The sequence below is a fragment of the Salminus brasiliensis genome, chromosome 2, assembly GCF_030463535.1.
Source record: "Salminus brasiliensis chromosome 2, fSalBra1.hap2, whole genome shotgun sequence".
Taxonomy (NCBI): Eukaryota; Metazoa; Chordata; class Actinopteri; order Characiformes; family Bryconidae; genus Salminus; species Salminus brasiliensis.
Genome location: NC_132879.1, coordinates 15,810,083 through 15,832,958, shown reverse-complemented (window position 1 = coordinate 15,832,958; position 22,876 = coordinate 15,810,083). Strand labels below are relative to the sequence as shown.

Below are 22,876 nucleotides of genomic sequence, written 5' to 3'. Positions count from 1 at the left end.
ACCGGGACGCAGAGGCAGGGAGCGATGTGGTCCCTTTCTCTCCACGCTGGCTGTCTTGTAAGTCATTAACGCTGCGAGTCATTACCTAATGCTGAATGGCTGTAAATGCGTGTTAAACACGAATCGTTTCCTAAGCTGTAATAGTTTAAATATTTACTCTGTATGAGAGAGAGAGAGAGAGGGGAGAGAGAGAGAGAGAGAGGGAGAGAGAGAGAGGGGGGGAAAGAGGCAGCAGTTATGTGGAGTTGCCCGCTTGCTACACGCTTCACTTGACGTGACTAACTGTAACTCTTGCATACATAATGATGAGGTGACATCACCCCCTCTGGGTTACCATGGTCACACATGTCAATCAGACCCGTGGCTCAGGTAAGAAGTGCCCTCCAACCCAAACAAACTCCAGCAATATGTGCCCTGCCGTCCATTCCAGCAGTGCACTCGCCAGGTCTCTTTTTTTTTCCTTTCCTTTTTTGTCAAACCCCTTTCCTTCTGCATCCTGAGGTGCTCATCGTTCCTTCCTCTAACCTGTAGATGAGACAGAGGAGAAGGTGCTGTCAACCTGCTCCACCCATGACTTTTCATTACAGCCTTGGGTAGACAGGGAACAGCTGTCCAACCTTCTCTTGCTTCTCTCTCTCTCTCTCTGGAGCCCCCAATTATCTAATAGCGTTCAAGGATGTCTGAGCTAACAGGCATGGAACTGGCACCTTATCTGCTGTCTGGGTAAAAAGAGAGCCAGCGAGACACTGGCGAGAGCAGCAGACGTCTAGTGGAGCTCTCCAGCAGGAACGGCTGCCACATACAACACATCTCAGCTCAAACTGGCTTCTAGGATTTCAGGCAGTTGTACCGAATTAGCTGAGGGGTCAATCTTGCTAGATTAAAAGGGTTATGTTGGACAGGTTTTTTTTTTTTGCTCGTTCTTTTTTGCTTCAGCTCTTGCACAAAGTGCAGCGTTTGTGTTTCTTATTTAAACCAGTGTTCAAATCTTGGACCAGGAGGTATTCTACAAACAGGGGTTTGATAAGAAGATCCAGTAAGCTGAATAACTTTAGCCCAATGTGAAAACTGAGTTCTCCTCTTACTAGGCAGTGTTGTTTCGATTACGTTATCTGGCTAATTGCGAAATCATGCTTGTGATAATGTGATACACATTTGGTTCAGTTGTGGATTACCTGATGAATTGCATCAGGTGCTAAAGAGCATGGAAGAACCGACTCTAAACACACGCTTTTACAAAACAGGTTCTTCACACACGCTTTTACAAAACAATTCTTTGTGGAACCCAAAATGATTCTTCTGTGGCTTCACTCGAAGAACCCCTTTGTAGCACCTTTGTTTTTTGGAGATTGTTTAGGGCAGAGGACTTGGGATTGAAAATCACTGAGGCCTTGCCACATGTGTACCACCCAAACCCTACTATACACAGACTGAGAGAGGTGCAATAGGATCCATCTATTTCAATTTAACTCTTGTATTTCATCACTCGCAACTCGTGTGTGTGCAATCCAGAACTAGCTCCTTCCTTCAGGCCCTTGGCCTAGGCCTGCCTCGCAGATGTGAAAGGTGTTCTGTGTAATGTGGCAGTAACACTACATTGCAAGCTGATTAGCTGGCTTGCGGGGCTGCCATAGCGCTTCAACCGAGACAGTCAGTTGAAATTTGTGTGAGGAGGGGTGGAAGAGAATGAACTGTGCTTGAAGGGTGCACAGGGAAGAGCGTTAGGGGTGATTTGGGATAGAACTCCACCTCATTGAGCTTGACTCCACACACACAAACGCCTTTAGGACAAATCCTGTCTCAGGTCTGATGATGTCACACCGCCTTGCTTGTCTTGGCTCCTGACCACAGAACACTGTAGAGTAAGAGCTCCAAGCTACTCTTTCTCTCTCTTCTCTTCTCTTCTCTTCCCCCTTCTCTCCTCTTTTCCCTTTTCCCTCTCTCTCTCTTTGGCTGGCTACAGGCTCAATGTGGTTTGGGAGGAATAGGGAGAATCCGAAGTTGCAGCTGAAAGGGTTTTTTTCCCCCTTCTTCTTTTTCTTTTTCAGTGTTCTCCCTCTTTCAGCGTAACAGCGTTGTTTGAACAGCTGAGAATTCTTACCGAGCTTAAAGCCGTTTTCACCTGCACTGCCAGTGCTGGCAGGTACATGAAGCATATATACAACACAGCAGGCAGCCAGCGCTCATACTTCTGCAAGTAGTGTGCATAAATGTGGAGATAGAGCACGTGAATGCACAGACGATATGGATAACCCCCCCCCCCCCCCCCCCCCCCCCCCTTCATAGCGGCTAGCTTTTATTCAGTAGAAACACAGCATGTGCAAATAAATTTGTTTGTGGCGTATACCCTGTGCATTAATGCAGAGGTACCCTTTGAGTGTGCATGCACGAGAATGAAATGTACAGCCACATACGGAAGCGTCAGCAGATTTATGTATATGGATCCGTACAGGGATACAAGAGGTGAGCTTGTTAGTGAACACTGACGCATATAGAATCTGTACAGGAACAACAGCTAAACTCGCATGAAGGCAGTATTCCTGGACACCTGAAGGGTGCCTTTACACTTTGAGTCACATGCGGCCAACATGCTGTAGTTTAGCAGACAGTGTGCACATTTTGTACAACAAAATTCTTTTCTTGTGTAATGCATGCCAGCAGTAAGTAATAGCTGCCCAGACAGCATGAATCAATGCACAAGCAGTATGCAGACATGAGTAGGCAGCATCAATTGATTCATGACCTGTATGCACTGTACTGTTATTCCCCACAGGTGTAGAAATGGTCAGCACATGCAGGCTTGTGTCTTTAAGCACCTGGCCGACACACTTCACTAGCCGTGTTAGTCTGCACCTACAGGTGTAGAACGGGCACGCGCAGGTGTGCGCAAACTGCAGACACACAAGCAGTCTGTCAGCAAATGCAGCTGCTCGCTCCATATGCACTGAGCCCAAGCAAGCACATTCCCAGCATGCACACACATTGAACCAGTCTGCCCATATATAAACGATCTGTGCTCAGCTATATGGCCAGAAGGTGTTCTCTCTAGGCCAGTTTCCTGAGGGAAGACAGCCAGTGGGGAGCTACAGAGAAGACCACCCTCTAGCCAGGAAGATTTACAGACACATACAGCCAGTGTTGTTCAACTCCATTGGCAGCTTACAGATACACATGGCCAGTGAAGGTATTCCCAGAGGCATAGTCAGAGAGCAAACACACATTGAAGCAGTATGGGACTGTGTGAGGACAGGATGAATCAGCTAGGTTTGTTATGGAAAGAGACGAGGTCAGTTCATTCAGATGATTTTCCAGCAGCACCATTCAAACATCTGAAGCATCTGTCTCCTTCTCTCCCGCTCCCCCACTTTGATTTCCTTTTCCCTAATGTAGCTCTGCATCCAGATAGCTTTTAACAGTGAGAGAATGAAGGTGGGTAAGCAAGCAATAGAGAAAGCAAAACTAACTAGACAGAAATCAGTGTTCGTTTCAGTGAAGAAGTTTTAACGTTTGTTGAAAGGTCTGGCTATGGAGAGACTGACACACCACACACACATATGTATATGTGTTGTATATGAGTTAAAATGTGTGGTTTAAGTTGCCTATTTTGACAGTTGACTATGATTCAATAAGTAAATTCACACAACCACATTAATGGGTTGATACATTAGAGGTGTCATTAAGTCGACACCTCTAATGTGTCAGTAAAGTGCACCATTGACAAGACAGCAAAAGGTCAAATATAGGTCTAGTGGAAACCTGTGGAGATAAGCTGAAGTTGCTCAGAATTTGTCAAGGCACTACAGACAAAAAGAAAACTGCTGCAGAATAATAAGTGCTCCAAAACCAGGTAATGATGTAAAAAGAAGTTCCATATGGAATCATCTTCATTTTAGAAGTATTTATACAATTGTTCCAAAACCGTTTAGACCAATTAAGATTATGTTCTTTGTCAGATGGAACCATTTAAAGCTAAATTGAATAAATGGTCCATTTTTAAAATTACAGTGTATTAAAAGTGCTGCAGTTGCTACAGAAATGCTGAATATTCAAACTGGTTTACTCAGTAAGGAATATAATAAGGACGTTTGTACTGGTACATATATTCAGCTCAGTATGTGTTTAAGGATGAAGGACAGCCTCAGGCTAATGTGCTGGAAGAGTTGGGTGTCTTGTCTGTTAAAGTGTGATTGTATGTACTGTATTTGTGTGATGTAATTTATTTGCAATCAAAGCAAGTGTTCTTACAGAATATACACATTCACACCTGTTCTTTTAGAATTACTGGAAATTTCCTGCAGATTAATGTAAAGGACTATGGGTAGTCTATTGCTGCTGTCACACAAAAACTTGATACCTGCCATCAGCAGCTGAAGTCTGTGAGAGCACACCTTATTATGATGCTGGCCAACACATGCATAACCAGCCATCGCCTATTACTGCCAATGCAATGTCACCAGGCAATCAATGCGCTTAGAGGAAATGACTGGGTACTCAGATCTGATGCATCATCAGTTTGATAAGAGGCGGTGGTTGGTTACGCATGTTTGCATGTTATGCAGATTCATATTGTGTCTAAGTAAAAAATGACAAACTGAAGATGCAAGGTTTTTGTGTGACATCAATGGTATCTTGTATACTGTATTGGTTTATGTGCATAGAAACTGTGTGTGTTAGCATGTTGTGTTGCTTTATTAGGAAAGAGAGTGTCTGTGTTATCTGATGAAGCTGATATACCGTATATAAAAGGGTGTGTGTTGTATGTGTGAAAAGAAATGTTTGATGTGAAAATAAGTGATTAGTGTGTGTTTCTCATTGCAGATGTATAGAGGGGAGTACAAGTGTGTGCTGAGTATCTGTGTGTATGCTTTGCTTTGCTGACAGCTGCTGAGACACTTTCTCTCTCTCCCTTATTTTCCTTCTTGCTATGTTTCTCTCTCTCTCCCTCCATGTTTCTCTTTCTCTCTCATATCTCTGTGTGGCTGGGACAGTGTGGGGGAGTCTTCCCTTCCTCCAAACACCAGACAGGGAAACCAGAGAGAGGAAGGGAGAGAAAGAGAGAGGGATTAAAAAACGACAAGATGAGAAACACTCGTTCAATTCCTTTCATATCTCTTCTATTCTACTGTTTCCTGGAACGACTCCCTGTGTTTTCAAGTGCTCTCTGCGTCTCCATTGACCCTGTGGAAGTGATGTAATAATGAGGTGTGAATTTTTAGGATGTAAACAAGTAACTGGGTCCAGTTGAATCACTCCGAATAAATCACAGACTACCGGCTTATCGCAATCACAAAAATATCATTAATATTGCTCTGAAGCCACAGCCCAGCCACAATTCAAAGCAAATTACATCGTCATTCAGAGCGTAACAGACTAGGAATCTCCCAGTACTAGCTGTCTGGTGCCCTATTACGTCAGCGATCAGTGACTGAATGCCTGGATAGGAGTGTGAGAGAATGACTGGAGTTCCACTGATGCAGCACTGCTGGAATTGCAGGGCTTCTTAAGGACACCCAGCATGGACCTCTCTCTCTCACACACATACTCATAGATGCTCAGTCATAGAATGGTCAGGAGGTCGCTGGTAGGGAAGAAAAACGGAAATGACGAGAGTTCAGGGTTCCTTGCTTGTTTCTCTGTATCTTTATTTTTTCTTTACTGGTCCTGTCAGCTCACTCCCACTCCTACTGCTCTCTGTATCAGCGCTGACATCACCCTGACCACACCACCCAGAGAGACGGAGACACAAACAGAGACAGGAAGAGTAAGTGAGAGATGAAGCGAGACAATCAAATTCTATAATGTTCTCATTCTCTCATTTGCCAAATACTGGGAGTAGAAGGAGATAAAGAAAAGGGAAAAGAACGTATGACAAAGACCAGGGAAGAAACGGACAGGGGGGTGGAGGAGAGGGGGCTCTGATGACTTGTTTGTGTGTAGTCAGTTGCCAGGCGCAGGGCGATGGGATTATGGGATCAGACTCAGGTTTTCCTCTCTTAGAGGGTAGATCAGCCACTTCAACAAGGCAACACCCTGCAATACACTCACACACGTCTCACTACAGAACACGTGTATAATCACACATACACCCGCTCACTGTGTATGTAACGCACATCCCTAGAATGCCTCACACACACACACCACTGGCATTCACACTCTGATACACTTCATTAGAGAGCAAAACACACCTTTCTCATGTCTAACTGGAAAAGATATCTGCAGGATTGAGGTTTGAAAGCTGATCTGAGATCAGTTTATTCCTGATTTGGTCAGACAGACTGTGCCAAGAAAAACTATACTGCAAACATAGTCCATTAACTGAGGCCTGTTTTGTGTCCATTTGTTTCTTTAGTTTTAAGATTCAAACTTCAAGAGTTTTGCTTTTTTAATGCACTGTAAACAGGCAATTCCACTGTACAATGAATTTCTTACTTTGATAATCCTACACTAACATGCATGCTATTAAGACTTAAGTAAAGACTATACACATAATTAAAATGAAGACATAATTAAACTATTTTGCACTTTGGACATATTTTGCACTGGAGCTACCAGACTGTATCTACCCAGAATGTAGCTATCCAGTAATATAAGCACAAAACCCACCAATTAGCATCACACACTTGCTTCAGCATCATTGCTAACATCACACAGTTGCTTCAAACTGCGCAGAGTTGTGTTTCAGTTCTTTTCTTATTGCATGTGTAGTTTCCAATCTCATTTGACATAGTAGCAGGTTTGCCACACATTTATATGCATATTTTGGCATATTGAATGTCCAATAGAATTGTCGGTACAACATGCAATGTATTGCAAAGTACATATTCTGAATAGATACTAAATGCAAATATAAAAGTCTGATTGATCAACTGTTTCCATTTGTCGCTATAAAACATGACAGAAAGCAGCGAGTATCAATGGATTAAGAAAACATATTCATATTGTACTTCTTAAAGAAACATAAAAGTAAAAAACATGATATTCCTGCAATATATTTGCTGATGTGCTTTGCGTCTGAAGTCTATAAAATACGAATACAGCCATAAATTTAAACAAAGAAGCAAAGAGAAACTGCTCATTTAAGATTCTTTTCTAAACTAGTGTTGTTATGAAGGGAATTTGATACATAAAACTGATTTTTTCAGTTATTTGACACCTGGATGGAAATCTGATCACTGCTATCCTTGGGGGAAACAATAATCAAATACTGACAATGTAGCTAAGCAGTTTAAAGCCATCACTTTAGAAGTGTGCAAGCCACTGTCATGCTAATTATCATGCACATACCTCAGATTACAGGTTGTTTAAGTAAGTACGCATTTTACCTTAAAAAAACTTCAGAACCATCTCAATGGTGCATTGACATGTAATAGGGAGATTGGGGTTTCCACCATTGCCACTCCAGGTCAGAACGCTGCACTATGGGACTTTCTTGGGGAACCCTTGCGAGAACTGCGTAACCCTGCAATATTAGTCAACATGTTAATTTTACTTCTGATGTTGTCTTTGCTGGTTCTGTATCTCTGCATGCATACTCCACAAAAAAAGCTTCCCCGAACCCTCACACTACCACCATCATGCTTCACAGTTGGTATGAGGTTCTCGCTTGGAAAAGCAGTGTTAAGTTTTTTGCCATCTATAATAGGTCAACCAAAAACACTTTGTTGCAGATCTCAGGAGGAACATCAAGATATTTATTGGCAATTAGAAATGGTATCCACTGTGCATTTCTGTCAAAGATCCCATTCTTGCCCAGTGTATTTCTGACAGTTACACCTAAATTACACAATAGCACCTACATTATATTATCCCCTTGTATTCAGTGACTTTACTAATTAGTAGCTATAAGCAATATAACAGTGGGGAAAACAAGCCAGGAACTACCTGTAGTTCTGAGTAGCTTACAATATTGTGGTCGCTCAAAGGCCTGCAAATGTCTCTGAGCACTTTTGCAAGGAGTGGGCCAACTTTTTTTAACATTAACTTCAACCATGCGGTTGATCAGTCAAGTATACAAATATTGCTTCTTTAGTTTTGTAATGGAGCTAAAGGCTAACAAGTAAGCAAAACATATAGCCACCAATTACATTTATGCAACAGTGTATGATAAACTGCTATCTGTGCAGATAAAAATCTGGCTTCATAATGATTAAAACAACTTCTTCCCTGATTTTTCCATTTGTCGCTGTTCCTTTAAGGGATTGTTTGGGAAATGTTTCTGTTGTCAGGGATTTTAAAATACCAGACACTTTACTTACTTTACTTCTGGTCTGGTTTAACAGTATCTGCAAAATGCCTTCAACTTGCCTGCTTTCAGCTACGTATCTGAATCCACTTTAGAGAGCTGTTGGACTTAGGCCAAGGTTTCCTTCATAAGGCTTGTCACAACGTCTGACAATTCCAACAAAATCTACTCTGATCATACACCCTTAGGGCAACCTAAAAACACTGCTTGAGCATCACTGGGCCAGGCTGAAGGGCTCTTGGCTCCTCACTTCACCTTCACAGGCCTGCGCTGGTCTGCTGCCGTTCACTCTTAATAGCACAAACGGTTCTTGCACAAGCCACTCTCCAAGTTTCCATGCAAATGCAAGCTATGCTTCAAATGTCAGCTTTTTCCTCTCCCAAAGTGAGGAGATTAAAGATGGCAGACATAGAAGGAAAGAGAACAGGGCTCTGTCCAAAATCAGGGCACACTCCCTTCCCTCCCACCCCCTTCTGCTTAGTGGAGATGAATAGGGAGATTATCACACATTCAACATTCTGACAGAATCAACATCCTGCTCTCTGGGAGGTGGAAAAGCAGTCGTAAGCTTATTGTTTATAACTTTACAGCCCTCTTAAGATCCTGCCAAATTGTCTTGAGGGAATATGACTACGAGGGGTTTAGAGGCTGAAGATAATTCACAAACATCCCAAAAGCATTATTGTGCAAAGAACATAAATAAAGTAATTTTAGGAGTCATTGGGGTGTTCCCCTCAAAACATCCTAGCCATTGACCTCCATGGTAAACTATGATCATTACTCTGTTTGGGGAACAGGGTTCAGAGTGCCTGGGGATTGAAGAAAAAGAACATAAACTGGTAGCAAGGTGTGGTGCAAAAGGGAAAACATACAGTGATGCATTGTACAGTGATGCAGTTTTGGGATGGAGTACAGCGACTTAAGAAGTAGGTGAGGGAGAGCATCCTTGGTGCCTGTACTTGGGTTGTCATGATTACTTGATGACAATCAAGATTACTCCAAAATACTACCAAAACCAAGTCAAAAAACAATTACAATGTAGGTTCTTGATGTGATTTGATTTTAAATGAATTGATTATCAGGTATCAGCATTATTGGTTATTCTATTGGTATTTTTCAAATATAGCTAAAAATTTGTGAATTACTTTATTTGTTTAATTGATAGTACCAACCCTTGAATAAATGTTGTTTCCTTAGTCTTCCACTGGAGCTACAGTATCAATGTTGCTAACAAATGATGTGACTGCTGAGAGCGCTGAGTTATTGAGTTATTGAGGGTTTTGGGTTTGATAGCCGGGTAGGCTTAACCCTCTCTGCTTCATGGGAGCACTCCCTCTGCACTCCCTCTGACCCTGTCTTTCTAAGCTGGGATATGTGAAAAGAAGGCTAAAGGCACATTAATAGTATAAAATGGACTAATTATTCTGCCTTCAGAAGGAAGAAAATAAACTCTGCAGATCTTTATCATTCTATCTCATCTCTCCTCATAGGTGTATCCAGATGATGCTGGTGATGTGCAATCCTCTGCAGGTGAGTTTGTGTGTCTGTGCTCTTAATTATATTACTGCATCTCACTGTGAGCAACATGTACAGGAATTTACCTTGGTGAGAACAGAGTGTTAGAGATTTAGAGAAGGCTAGAAAAAGAGAGAAGAAAGATAATGGTGGGGTAGAGAGAGATAACACACCTGTGTGTATGATTCTTTCCTGCAGGTGTTCGGAGCTGACGGTGTAAACTTCAGCATGCATGTGGAGAATCAGACTCGCGCACGAGATGCCATGAGCCGAAGACAGCCCCGAGTCTACCAGCTCTACAGCCGTACCAGCTGCAAACATGTCCAGGTGCTGGGCCGCAGGATAAGCGCCCGCGGAGAAGACGGGGACAGATTCGGTAACAACACACACTCAAACACCCTTTGTCATCTCTGCCCTTCTTTTAGTCTCTTCACCTCTTCTCTCTGATCCAATGTCTGTCTCTCACTCTCATTCAAACGGTACAGAAAAGGGCAGAAAAATAATGAAATGGAGAGAAGAATGTATCTACCGGCAATATGTAGGCAATCAGACTAGAAGACAAATCCAAGTGTGCTTATTCTGTGGTACAAAAACATACACACACACACACTGAGAGGAAAGAGGTAGTGAGGAACTTGTGTGTGGAAAACAAAGACCTCAATGACTGCTGACACTGTGATTCACTGAGCGAGAGGGGAGGGAGAGTGAAAGAGAGAGGAAAAGGGAGTGAGAGATGAATAGAGCACAGTCAGCGCTGGGTGTTAGATAGACTGTTAGAAACTCACCTCCAAATCGATCTTTCCATTGATCCCGTATTTTGCCTGTGGTCTTTCCCTCGACGCTTTTAACCAACATGCTGACCATCTCCTCCCCCTCTCCTTCTCTTCCACCTTCAACTCATCCTTTCTGTCTTTCTCTTTATTCTTCTATCCATCTATTCATCCTCCCCCACTCTCTCTCGCTTTCTGATGCACTGCAAAGCCACACAATCAATGGCAGGGGAAATTGAAAGCAGATCCATAACCTTTGTGAGTTACAATAATACCAACAGCATTTACATCTAAATTATTTTAAAGTTGTGGCTTTGCACATCTGTGGCAGAATTACAAGTTTACAATCATAGCCCGTTAAGTCATGGCAGCAAATAAAGAGATGAGAAAGCCCAGAAGAGATGGGGAGAGTAAAAAAGGAAAGAACCAAGGGGAGGGGTTAAAGAGAGATCAGTGGAAGAGAAGAAGGGAGTAAGAGAATAAGCTTATTGATTTGTGATGACCCCTGCGCTCTTAAAGGTCATCTAGGAACCATTTTAGGGCTTTATCGTAAAACCCTGTGAAACACATGCTGCAGGAAAAAAACATGCACACCCGCTGACATAAAGACCTACTGAGCACTTGCTAAATGAAAGAAAATTAAATGCATTAAACAAATATCTCTTGGGAGGAAAAACTGTTACAGATCAAACCTAATACACCTATACAGGTCAAAAAAATCAAACGGTCACTGCAGGTCAACTGTGAAGTTGAATTGGAGTGACACAGGCAAACACGATTGTAATCAGTAACTGAGCAATCACAGTCATACTGGGGTTTAATCTGCTTAAAAGCACCAGGTTATCTCATCTCCTTTACCTAACAACTGCTCCTGACAGTGCTAATGCCAGTAGTGGAAATCAATCATTGGATTTATCACAGCCATCATTAAAAGGCAGTTGTTTGGTTTCTGTGTGACTCAGCCGGCCTCAAATGGCCTTGATCATACTAAGCTCCTTGTGCGATCCTGACAATTCCACATGAAATGAATGCAAAATGATAATTAATAACAATATATATTTGTTTTATCTTTTTCCTCATTTTAGCATGTAAACACATCTGGATTTTAATCTTAAAACAAATCACAGATTTACCATTATCACAAATCACAAGTTTACCATTAGGTTAAAGTCACTTTAAAGCACATGGTTCTTGGAGCACATACATGTTTGGGCTATTTGGGCTACATATTTGCTCCTGTACTGTAGTGTAAATAAATGAATCACTGCTGTCCAATAAAAATCATGTATCTCTGAGTATCTCTCAGATGATCTGTACACTGTGTAAATATTTTTTTTTAAATAAGACAATATGATTATGTGCATTTTAAGGTCTTGAGTTTGAACATCTGTACATCCTGCTTCAACCATGTTATGCCTGTCAACACTCGAAACATCTAGCACTGCTCCTGCAAAACCTAGTGTCACCCTTGTCCACACCCGCTTGCATCTGCCAGATCTAAAACACAGGCTGGTCCTTGTGCAGACTCGCCCACATCTTCACCCACCTTCTTTGATGTTCTCTTTCTCATGGGTATATCAGCCCTGCCCAGAACACTGAAGTAAAATAATTTATTTCAGCCTGACATGAAGTTTGTGCCACACATGATTGTGAGCATCCACTTTTCACTATTCTACAGATGTTCTAGACTGAAATAATTCTATGGCTGAACACTGCTGTTCTCCTTAACAGTAGGTAGTGCTATGGATCCACTTACAGGACCCATGACTACCTAAAAGAAGAGTGTCGATATAGCTGCATGTGAAATCACTATAACTGTGATGAAGAGCAGTGGAGAGCACTTTACTGTGAAAATGAGTAGCCAACAGGTGTTTGTGTTTATATAACCGGTCAGTCCAGTATTGGAAATGTTAGGTTGGCTTAAGTTAACATACTAAATTTTAGTAAACAGAATGCAGTAACCCACAGACTTCCTAGCCCCATGCACCCTTGAGATGATACTCTACTATTTATAAGAGCATGATGGAAAACATCTATTAAAAGTCACATGATTCGCAATTGAGACACTGTGCAACATAGTCACAAAAATCATGTTTAGCATTTGTAGATCTGGTTGTATCTGACTATGAAAAACAAAACAGGCCTACCTGCTAGCATGTGTCTGTATTTGTAAGACAAGCTGCATTTGCTTGTTAAGTGTGTTATATTAGAAAACAGCTCTGTGTTTGTTTGAAAGTCAAGTTTGAAAGTATTTGCAAAACACTAGGATATTGAATTTCGTTCATGGTTTCTATTTGTAAAGCACACCGTAGCCATGTCTCAAAGCCAAGGATGGAGCTGAGGAAAGCTGCATTTTTTAGCCCTTATGTCACTGAAGGCCTGTTTGTGGGATTTATCGAATGCATCTGAGAAATCTAGGCTTTGTCACTTTGAGAAATCAAAGAACTCAACTGGCTTTTGTAACAAACTTTTGTAATGAAACTTTTTTTAAAACATACATTTTGTGTTGCTTTATGCCAGTAAGCTGTGACATGTTGGTACAGTTTGCACAGGTCATCTAAAATGTGCATGACTAAGCACCAAAGTGAAGCCTTCATATTTCAGTGCCACAAAGATCTCTCCTACCTTGGCTGCTGCCTTTACTTTGACACACATCTCTGATATGTTTGACAGTTGCATTTTTGTATTTGTAAACCATGCAGAGTACGTTTGTAAATAGTATGGCATTTACAAAACACATTCTCTTTATTTGCAGTTTTTGCACTAAATCGCCTCCATATTGTGCACATAGCACAAACAACAGACTACAGGGAGAACATTTCACTGTTATAAGTTGAAAAGATAAAGAGGATGGATATCACTACTACAGAGCAAGCAGAAGCCTTCTTGGCGAACTCAGGCTAAACATTGTACAATACATTATAGAAATATAATTTATTATTATTGATAATGAATCAATAATCGAGAAAGCAGATACAAGGATGAAGATACAGATACAGTAAAAACAGAGCTGCGGGAAACAAACTGGTTTGCAAATCGGCAAACTAACAAGGATATCTTATATACTAGCTAGTTATTTTGAAAGTCTATGGTCAGAAGTTCTTTCAATGTAGTGATCATATATGTAATTTGCTCCAAAACTGTCATTGCTGTCATGACAGGCAACTTGTAGCAAAAGACCCCCCACTGTACTGAAATACCAGTACATGGATGTGCATTCACACAGACAATCAGAAAGCAACAGAAAAAAATCCTAATAATTGTGCCCACAGATATAAGCTACTTATATAAATGCTTTATGCGAAACAGTCAATACCTCATCAATGTGCAATTAAAGTGCAGTGGTTTTAAAGAAAGGTGCAACTGGTGTTTGTTAGATTTGTGTCTAAAGCAGAAAGCACCCAGAAGTGTTATTTTTATTACATTATTCATTGGCTTTGTTTTATTCTGTAATAAAGTTTTGCGTTATGCAGAGTATCCTCATTTTCAGCTAAATATTTAAATAAATATTTAGCTACAAATTTTTAAATAATTAAATTAATAATTTTAAAAATATTTAGCGATTTAGCTAAATATTAAAACTCTCTCGGCTCTTGACCGTTTTAAAATGAAGGACGCGCAGACGCTCTGTCCCGCCTCAAAACTCCTGCCAATGCAGCATCTATAGCTAACATCTACGGTTGAGTGTCTGTGGCTTTGTCCGTCTCCCTCTGTGGACACAGCCATCATGTCAACATCTCCGTCGTGGAGAAGCGTGTAAGACTGAGAGTAGCGCCAAGCCAGAGAGAGGCCTTAGCAGTTAAGATAGAGATTAAATACGGACGTTTGCCGCAGTCCTACACTTTCCCCTACAACGGAAAACCTCCATGTAGACCGCTAGTGCTAGCTAGCTAGCTAACGCTAAGTGACCCAGGACTAAGTTTAAAACGCGGTATGCTGGGGTTTCGCAAATTCGGTGATTTAGAAAAGGTAGCTAGCTAGTGCTACTAAAACTTGTCTGAATATTGTCTGAGGAGCTAGCGCTAGCATGTATAGCTAAGTTCCTTAATGAGTCTGAACTACTCTGACTGAAGAAACGGTCATGGACTTCGCTTGAATGAGTGTAGCGTTAATGCCACACTAATTAAATACACTTGTTTAAAATATATATTGTAATAAGTCTGTGATACTAATATGTCTTTTTATCGATAGTGATTTTTAAAACAACAAGATAGAGAGCTAACAGCTAGTTTTCCTCACCTGTAGAAGTTGAACAACCGTTGGTCTGAGGTTGCACTGATCCGTTAGATTTCCGTTGAAATTTGAATTTTAAATTAGAACGTTTGTGCGCGCGGGCTGCAGGAGCGTCCCCGCTATTACTACACTGGATAAAACACTATGGTGGATCCGTATGAACTCTGAATCTCAGGTTGAGCCAAACATCTTATTTTCATAAAGGTATAATGATGAATGAACATCTGGACGGATTTTTTTGTCTGCGTGGATAAGAAGCATTTCACTCAGTGCAGCTTCTGAAGATGATTGCAGAATTAATTCCTATGTGGCAGTTGCTATGCTGTTGCTAAGCAGTTCCGATGGTATTCCAGGTGATTGCTATGGTGTTTCTGGGCGGTAGCTTTGTTATCTCATGTGGTTGCTCTACAGTTGCTGTGTTGTTGCTAAGCAGTTACTCGGTTAGTTATGGTAACTCAGGTTGTTACTATGAACTTGTTGTTCTATTGTAAAGCAGTTCCTATGGTATAGGCATGTTCATGGTACTCGAGGTGGTTGCTTTACAGGTGCTATATGCCTGATATACTGTTGCTATGCAGTTGCTATGGGGTCCTAGTTAGTTGCTGTGCTGTTACAAAGAAGTTGTAATAGTGTACCAGTCGGTTCATATGTGATTGCTTTGCCCTTTTTCTGTTGTGTCCCAGGATGTTGATAGGCGGTTGTGATTCCCATTGTTGTGGGTGGCGTTGGGGTGCGCATCCATTTGACTGTAAATACATAACATCCAGGCTATACAAGATAGTGACTTTATAATGTTTTCACTGTCATGTAAAAACCTTGTATCTCAAAAAGGGCAAAGAAAAACACCTTAACATTCAGCGGACTTCCATGTAAAAAGCTTAAATTCCAAGTAATTTGTAGCACAATTTGGATCATTTGATCCATTTCATGTGATCCAAGGTGTTTGCATGACAACCACAATGTGCAACTTTATTTTTTAAGCTTTTTAGAGTAATTTACCTAAAGTAATAAACCTAAAAAGCAGAAGGGTTGCTTCAAGACGAACTTAATTCACTCAGCCTCTGCCTTCATCCCACAAGTAGGTTGTTAAACTGTTAAAAAAGATCTATTGTAATATAATAATAATAATAAATATTTCCGTTTCGTTAACAGTATTCCTGTTAGTAATAATATTTGTGTAGTGTCTTTTAAATTTGTCTAAATACTTGTCACTGTAAAGTGCCACTGTAGGATTTTCTTTTTATTTAAAGAAAGACGTGTGTTTCTAACCTTGTTTTATTTGGCATAATTATTTTGTAATGTCTGTCTGTCTTTGTATATGTTTGTCCCTTCACAAGCCCAGCTTGTAGTGGAGGCAGACACCTTTGGCAGCCAGGTGCGAATCAGGGGGAAGGAAACCAACCACTACTTGTGCATGAACCGCAGAGGGAAACTCGTAGGCAAGGTGACACATCTCTGTGTTAGCTTGAATGCTTTAATTTCATGCTTTGTATGGCCAATGCATGACCAATTAAGTTTGTGGCAAACTGACCGGTGTTTATTTTTTTTCTCCCTGTCTCTCCATTGTGTGTGTCTGTGTGTGTATGTGTTTTGTTTGTTGTTTTTTGATTGTTCCCAGAAGGCCAGCAATCGTAGTCAAGACTGCGTCTTCGTGGAGATGGTGCTAGAGAACAACTACACAGCACTAATGTCAGCACGCTACAACGGTTGGTATGTGGGCTTTACCAAAAGAGGACGCCCGCGTCGTGGCCCGCATACTCTTCTTAACCAGCAGGACGTTCACTTTATGAAGCGTTCCCCTCCGGGAGAGCAGCCAGACCACACACCCTTCCGCTTCACCACTGTCAGCAAGAGGAGCAAAAGAGTCCGTGCTGCGCGGCCACGTTAGCATACACTTAATTTCCACTGTCCCTCTGGGGGGACTCTGCAAAATATTGAAATCAGGGCCTACTAACAAAAGACACTCCTAGACTACAGCCCTGTGAATGGGACCGTGCTAATGCTAACTACAGGACCTGGTGTGGATGGAAAGTTGGAAAGTCAATCTACATTTGACTGACTAAAGGACAATGCTAAATGTGGATGGCTTTCTGTTTTGAAGGGTCAACTATGTTGTACTGTAGCATCCTCCAGTAAACAGGATCTAAACTGGACCTGCTAGCATACCAAAAATACTTGCTACTCCTCACCAGAGCCTTGACGTGGCCTGGTGTTGCCATACTAGACCAAGCCCAAACCGAGAAGATTGGTAGAACTTAATGCAATGACAAGCTCTAGCCATTTTTTATGGTGTAAAGAAGCAAAAACAGACAATGGTAAACTAACAGCCCCCAATGCAGCATGGGGGGACACTGACCCAGTAGCCTACTAACCCAGCTATCGCTTTCAGACGCTTCATGAAAGGGGTACTCTTTTCCACAGCGTAGGCTTTACTCAGGATTCCCAGAGCAAGAACTGGACTGGCATGGCTGGGAGAGAATAATGGATCTTCTGGATTCCTGTAGAGGGTTGTAAGAAAAGGGTTCTGGACTGAGTCATGGTATAGGACTCAGATGTGATAAAGAGGAGAGGCTACAACAGAAATCTCTCTTTTTCCTTCTGCCTGCAAGCTAGTGTGAATGTGTGTGTGAGTGTGTGTGCGCGCATGTGTGTATGTGTTTGAAAGAGTAGTGTTTCAAGTTGCACCAAAGACCACATTGGATGCTACCACAGATGACTTTGAAGAGTGTGTCTGTGTAGGTGGAAAACAAAGCCTACCTATGGCTGGAAGAACCTACTAAAACTGGAATGTAATGTTAAAAAAGAAGAAGAGGAAGAAACACAGAGAAACTCCTTTGAAAGCTGCACCAAAAATGACCTAACAACCAAAGACAACTGGAGACCAATGATGAACATGACAACCCCCACATCATAGATCCTCTGAAGCCGCCAGCCTGTCAGAGTAGAGTGCTCAACAGTGTGACCGAAGGGGCAGAGTTGCTATTGGAACGACACAAGGAGCAACATTCCCGTTTGGGTTCCAATCGGAATGCTGCTAGTGGAAAATTCAGTGGAGTACCAAAGTTACATTTTTATTAAAAGGGAAAACAAACATTACAATAAATAAAACTATATATATATAAATATATATATATATATATATATATATGAAAAGAGCAAAGCTAAATAAGCGATATTACTATGACTGCTACTATAATTGTTGTTACTATAAAGTTTATTTCACTTATTTATTTCATCTGTGTATGGCAATCTTTCTAAAGCCAGTAAACTCTACAGAAATTGTCTGTTTTAAAACATACCCACAGTGCCTGTCCGTCTCTCTATTGTCACTTTTGCTGTTTCCATCACCAAACTGTCAGACTTTCTTTGTCCAGGTTGTCCCTTAGAGTTTAACCTTTTAGAAGGGAATGAGGGGTCATCTAAGACCATGGTAGAATAATAATAATAATAATAATAATAATAATAAACAATTTTGAAAGAAAATCCACTACACTTTTAAGAGTATGTATATATTAGTTGCTGTCTGAGGGAAAAAATATTTTTTTTTAAATTGGCTCTTTAAAAAGTGTAGTGATGAATTATTGAATGGACCAATTCAAACAGTAATTAAAGTGAATTAATTAAGGTGAAAATAATAATCTTTTCACCTTGGCTTCTAATGACTTCTTCTTGTCATTTTGGGCACTCTTGGCCAAATAAAATTCTGTAACATTCTGTATTTTGTTATAAATGTAGTAAATATAGTATCTGTGGCTAATCAAAAATTAAAATGTTTAGTAACTTAGTAACACCTACTTTAGTTTGCAGTCACAGCTTGTAAACACTTTTTGTTGCCATTTTTACACACACCTATTTGCTTGTTTAAGGTCTTTTCATAATTCATGTGGTCTATGGTGGTTTTGAGGTATGTTTTGAATCACTGTCCTGTTGTAGAAGCTGTTCTGTTTTAGCTTCAGCTTTTTATAACAGATGGTTTGACATTTGCAGCCAGGATTTATCAGTATTTTGTGGAATTCCTTCCTACTTCCACTTGTGCAGTACTTCTAATGCCACTGACAGCAACAGATACCTAAAACATAATCGATATATCTCCATGCTTCACATTTGGTGTTCTTTTCATGAACATTTTATTTTTTCTTCTTTTCAAACAAATTATTGCTGATTGTGGCCTGAGGGTTTTATTTTGACCTTATCCAAAACTTATCTGGCTTTGCTAGATACTTGATACATTGAGTTTTGTAACCAGGTCACAGCTAAGGTTTTCTTCTTATGTCCTATGACTTTTCTGTTTGTGCAAGTAATGCTGCACAGTGGAATAGTGTAGCTCCCTCTTGATTTAGCTAATCATTCTTGCAGGTTCTTGGTAGTCATATTTTGAAATGCCGGTCTTACAGTTTGTGTGTAAATACACTCACTGAGCACTTTATTAGAAAGACTACCCCAATGCTGAGGGATTCCTTTTACTCGCTAAACAACCTCAGTTCTTCAATGCATGGATTCCACAGTACGTAGGAAAAAAATTCTTTAGGATCCTGGTCCATGTTGACATGATTGCAGAAATGCTTTAAATCGTACATTCTACCACATTCCAAAGGTGTCCTCATGGATTCAGATCTGGTGAATGGGAAGGTCACTGAAGAAGGCTGAACTTTTTGTCATGTTCATGAAACCAGTTTGTGATGACTTTTGCTTTGTGACATGGCGCATCATCATGCTGGAAGTAGCCTGAAAGAGTGTGTCATTATTGGCCATGAAGGGATGCACGTGTGGTAAACCTGTACCAACTGCGTCCTTGGATTTTTGTTCTGTTCTTGACTTACAGAAGTGGAACCTGACAGGATCTTCGGCTGTTGTAGCTCATCCGCCTCAAGGTTCACAAGTTGTGCATTCAAAGCCACAACACACAAAGCTCATCACAGTTCTACAGAGTGCTTATCTGGGTAACTGTTGCCTTTCTGTCAGCTTAAACAAATCTGACCATTCTGTTGACCTCTCTCATCTAGAAGTTTTTCAGAACTTCCACTCACTGGATGTTTTCACTTCACGTCAAAAGCCCAGGAGATCAGCAGTTCTAAAAATACTCAAACCAGCCTGTCTGACAGTAATCATGTCACTCTCAAAATCACTGAGATCACATTGTTTCCCTGTTACGATGGTTGATGTGAGCATTACCTGAGGCAGGTGGTCCAAATATGCAGGATTTTATGAATTGCACTGCTGCCACATGATTGGCCAATTAGATCAATGCATTAATGTATAGGTGTACAAGTGTTCCTAATAAGGGGGTTGGTGAGTGTGCGCAACTGATTGATTAATCTGGACAGTGGATATGTAAATAATAGGGATGAACTAAAAAGGTAGATGCCAATATCCAATATTTTCAATGTACATACATAATCACATTTTGTAATCTTGTTTTAAATAGTTCCAATATTACAACGCATCCCTAATTAATAAGCACTGAACATTCAATAACTACTCATCCATGTATCGATTAATCTGAAAAACAAACCAATATTAGTTGAGCTGCAAACAATGAAAAGATGATGACTAATCTAAACATTAAATACCTTAAATACCTCTTAAATCTGTTTTCTGGTTAATGATCATAATAACAAGGGAGCCTTAAACCCTCCAAACACCCATGGGCGTCCTGATATGTCATACAAGATTCCAGTAAATATACTCTCACATCCTTTTTAACACTGGTGGGAAATGTAGGCCTGTCTGTGAATCATTAAAGGACTTTCATGTGTAAGCGCGCACACACAGACACACACACACAGCCGTCACCTCCAACCTGTAATCCCGGCAATCCCAGTCGGCTGACTCAGCGGGAAAGTGGAGCATTCAGAGAAAGGGTGGGGGGGCAGAGAAACAGAAAGAGAGAAAGAGGGGTTTGGAAGCGGAATAGTGGAAAGATTCCACAGCCAAACCCAGAGGAAGGTGTATGGTAAGGCTGCAGCAGGAAGGAATGTTAGAAATGTGCGTGAGAACGGAGCAGTGACCTGGGACCTGCAGGAATTATGGGGGAGAAAAAAAAAACACAGGAAACACACACGCCCTTCATCATACATACACCACCAGTAGCACAGTCTGATCATATACAGATCATAGACATACACTGCAGAATGGGACCCGCTTGAGACAGGCGTAACATATAGGAGAAACTCACACATTGGTGAGACCCATTATATGCACACATAATATACACTACACTTCACTACACTACATTACGTAGTAATAATGTATAATGATGTTGTTGGACCAACACCTCATACGTCTAAAATGGCAACTTTATAAGTGCAGGGAAAAGTCAAGGTATAACGATTTTATTCCGAGTCATTTTGGAGCATTTCTATTGGTCTGGTCATGATGAAATTTGAGTACAATGTAAAGAACAACCTTCACTTTCACATTCCAAAATTCACATATTCACACATTCACATCCAAAATGTCAAAAATAGGAATACAAGGTTTTTGCATAACAACCACAATATATCTCGTATATACATACTGAGCTCCAACTGTTAAATCTCCACCTGTGACAATCCACAGGTGCACACTACACACATCTGTCACCGCTGTAGTGGCCTGTGCGCGCACACACACACATACTTACTTACATAGTCCCATAAACCCACAGCGTAGCCACTAATACCATAGTGCCGCTGTGTAAATGCGAAATATCACTCAGCACTGGGAACCACAAATGCATGACCACACACAAAATCACGGTACACCACAACTATACTGAAGCTCAGCAGCCAGACCCACAATGTCGAACAAGGATTAGACATGCACATTGAATGCCCTCACTCTCTCACACACCACAACAACCACTGACACACTTCTCTCTCTTTCACACACACACACTTCATCATGGTCCAACAGTACTCACTGCAGACTAAAGCGGTCTGAAGGCTGTTTTAGTTTTATCCAAATAATGGCTCATTCAAACTTTGGCGATGGGCTTTAGGATGTTAAAATGGGGGAGAAGGATGTTAAGTAAGAAGACCTAAAAGACTAAAAAGCTAAAGAAGAGCTTGACACACAAATCAAGGCCATTACTCAATTAAACTGGAGCCAAATTGGAAGTAGTGGTCTATCCAGGCCACTCCTGCACTTTTAAAGGAAAAGAAGAGTCGCTTCTGGTTTAGTAAAGAACCGTGTTAAACCGGATGTTGAGTTACGAAGCTTTAAAAGTTCCTTTTCACTGGTGAGACCCATTATATGCACACAATACACATCATATACACTACGCTATATTAGGTAGTACTAATGTATATCGACATTGTTGGACCTCGGTCGTCCAAAATGGCAACTTTACAAGAGCAGGGCAGAAAGTCAGTGTAGATAGATTTTATTCCAAGTCATTTTCAGTTTCACACTCACAGATCTGTTTTAACATGGTTCTGTATGGCACAAAAAGTAGTTCTATGGCACTTGCATGGCCACATATTGTGTGTAGTTTGAAGCAGCAGACAGCTGCAAAAAGCTCACTTTGTCACAATGCTCGTCTCAAATTATTAGCTAATTAACAATCCATTGGCGAGTTGGATTAAAGTGTATTAAAACTGGAAGACACCAAACCAGGGAACCATAGGCATTAGTGGTGGATAGTAAAGACTATTTGTTACCAACATGTTTCATGCACTGCAGTTCAACAGCAGGTGAGGTGATCACACTGCTTTGGCTGTGGCCTTCCAGAAAAGGCCCTGAACTAAGCTGTACTTGAAGAGGCACATTGTTGGAACTTGTCTAATGACATCCGAATACTACACCCATAAAATCATGTCTGGCGCAAAGGATCTCAAGATTAGGATGACGTTAAGAGCACCTCTACATTTCTGGGTAAAAGTTGAAAATATAAGAAGCATAAATGCAAACTCCCAAAGTTTTGAGGAGGAATGTCACCAATGAAGAATGAGAGGCCTTATCCCATGCCTTGCCTACAGGGCATTCAAAAGCTACTGATCCTCAGAAAACCTTAAACATGGCTGCAGGGGAATTTTTATTTATCCACTGTTTCTAATTATCTAATCACTCACACGCCTTTCACAGAAGGCACAGCAGGTAAGCCCAGGCTTGTTCTGAGCTGAATGAACTCGGATCT

At 41.0% G+C, this 22,876-nt stretch overlaps 1 protein-coding gene across 1 annotated transcript; it reads left to right on the top strand.

Moving 5' to 3' along the window:
- On the top strand, positions 1-18,125 carry fgf18a (fibroblast growth factor 18a). The gene is made up of 5 exons (XM_072673588.1): positions 1-57; positions 9,733-9,772; positions 9,956-10,133; positions 16,098-16,204; positions 16,379-18,125. The coding sequence occupies exons 2-5, from the start codon at positions 9,743-9,745 to the stop codon at positions 16,646-16,648; spliced, it is 585 nt and encodes a 194-aa protein (XP_072529689.1). The 5' UTR covers positions 1-57; positions 9,733-9,742; the 3' UTR covers positions 16,649-18,125.
- The last annotated feature ends 4,751 nt before the right edge of the window (positions 18,126-22,876 follow it).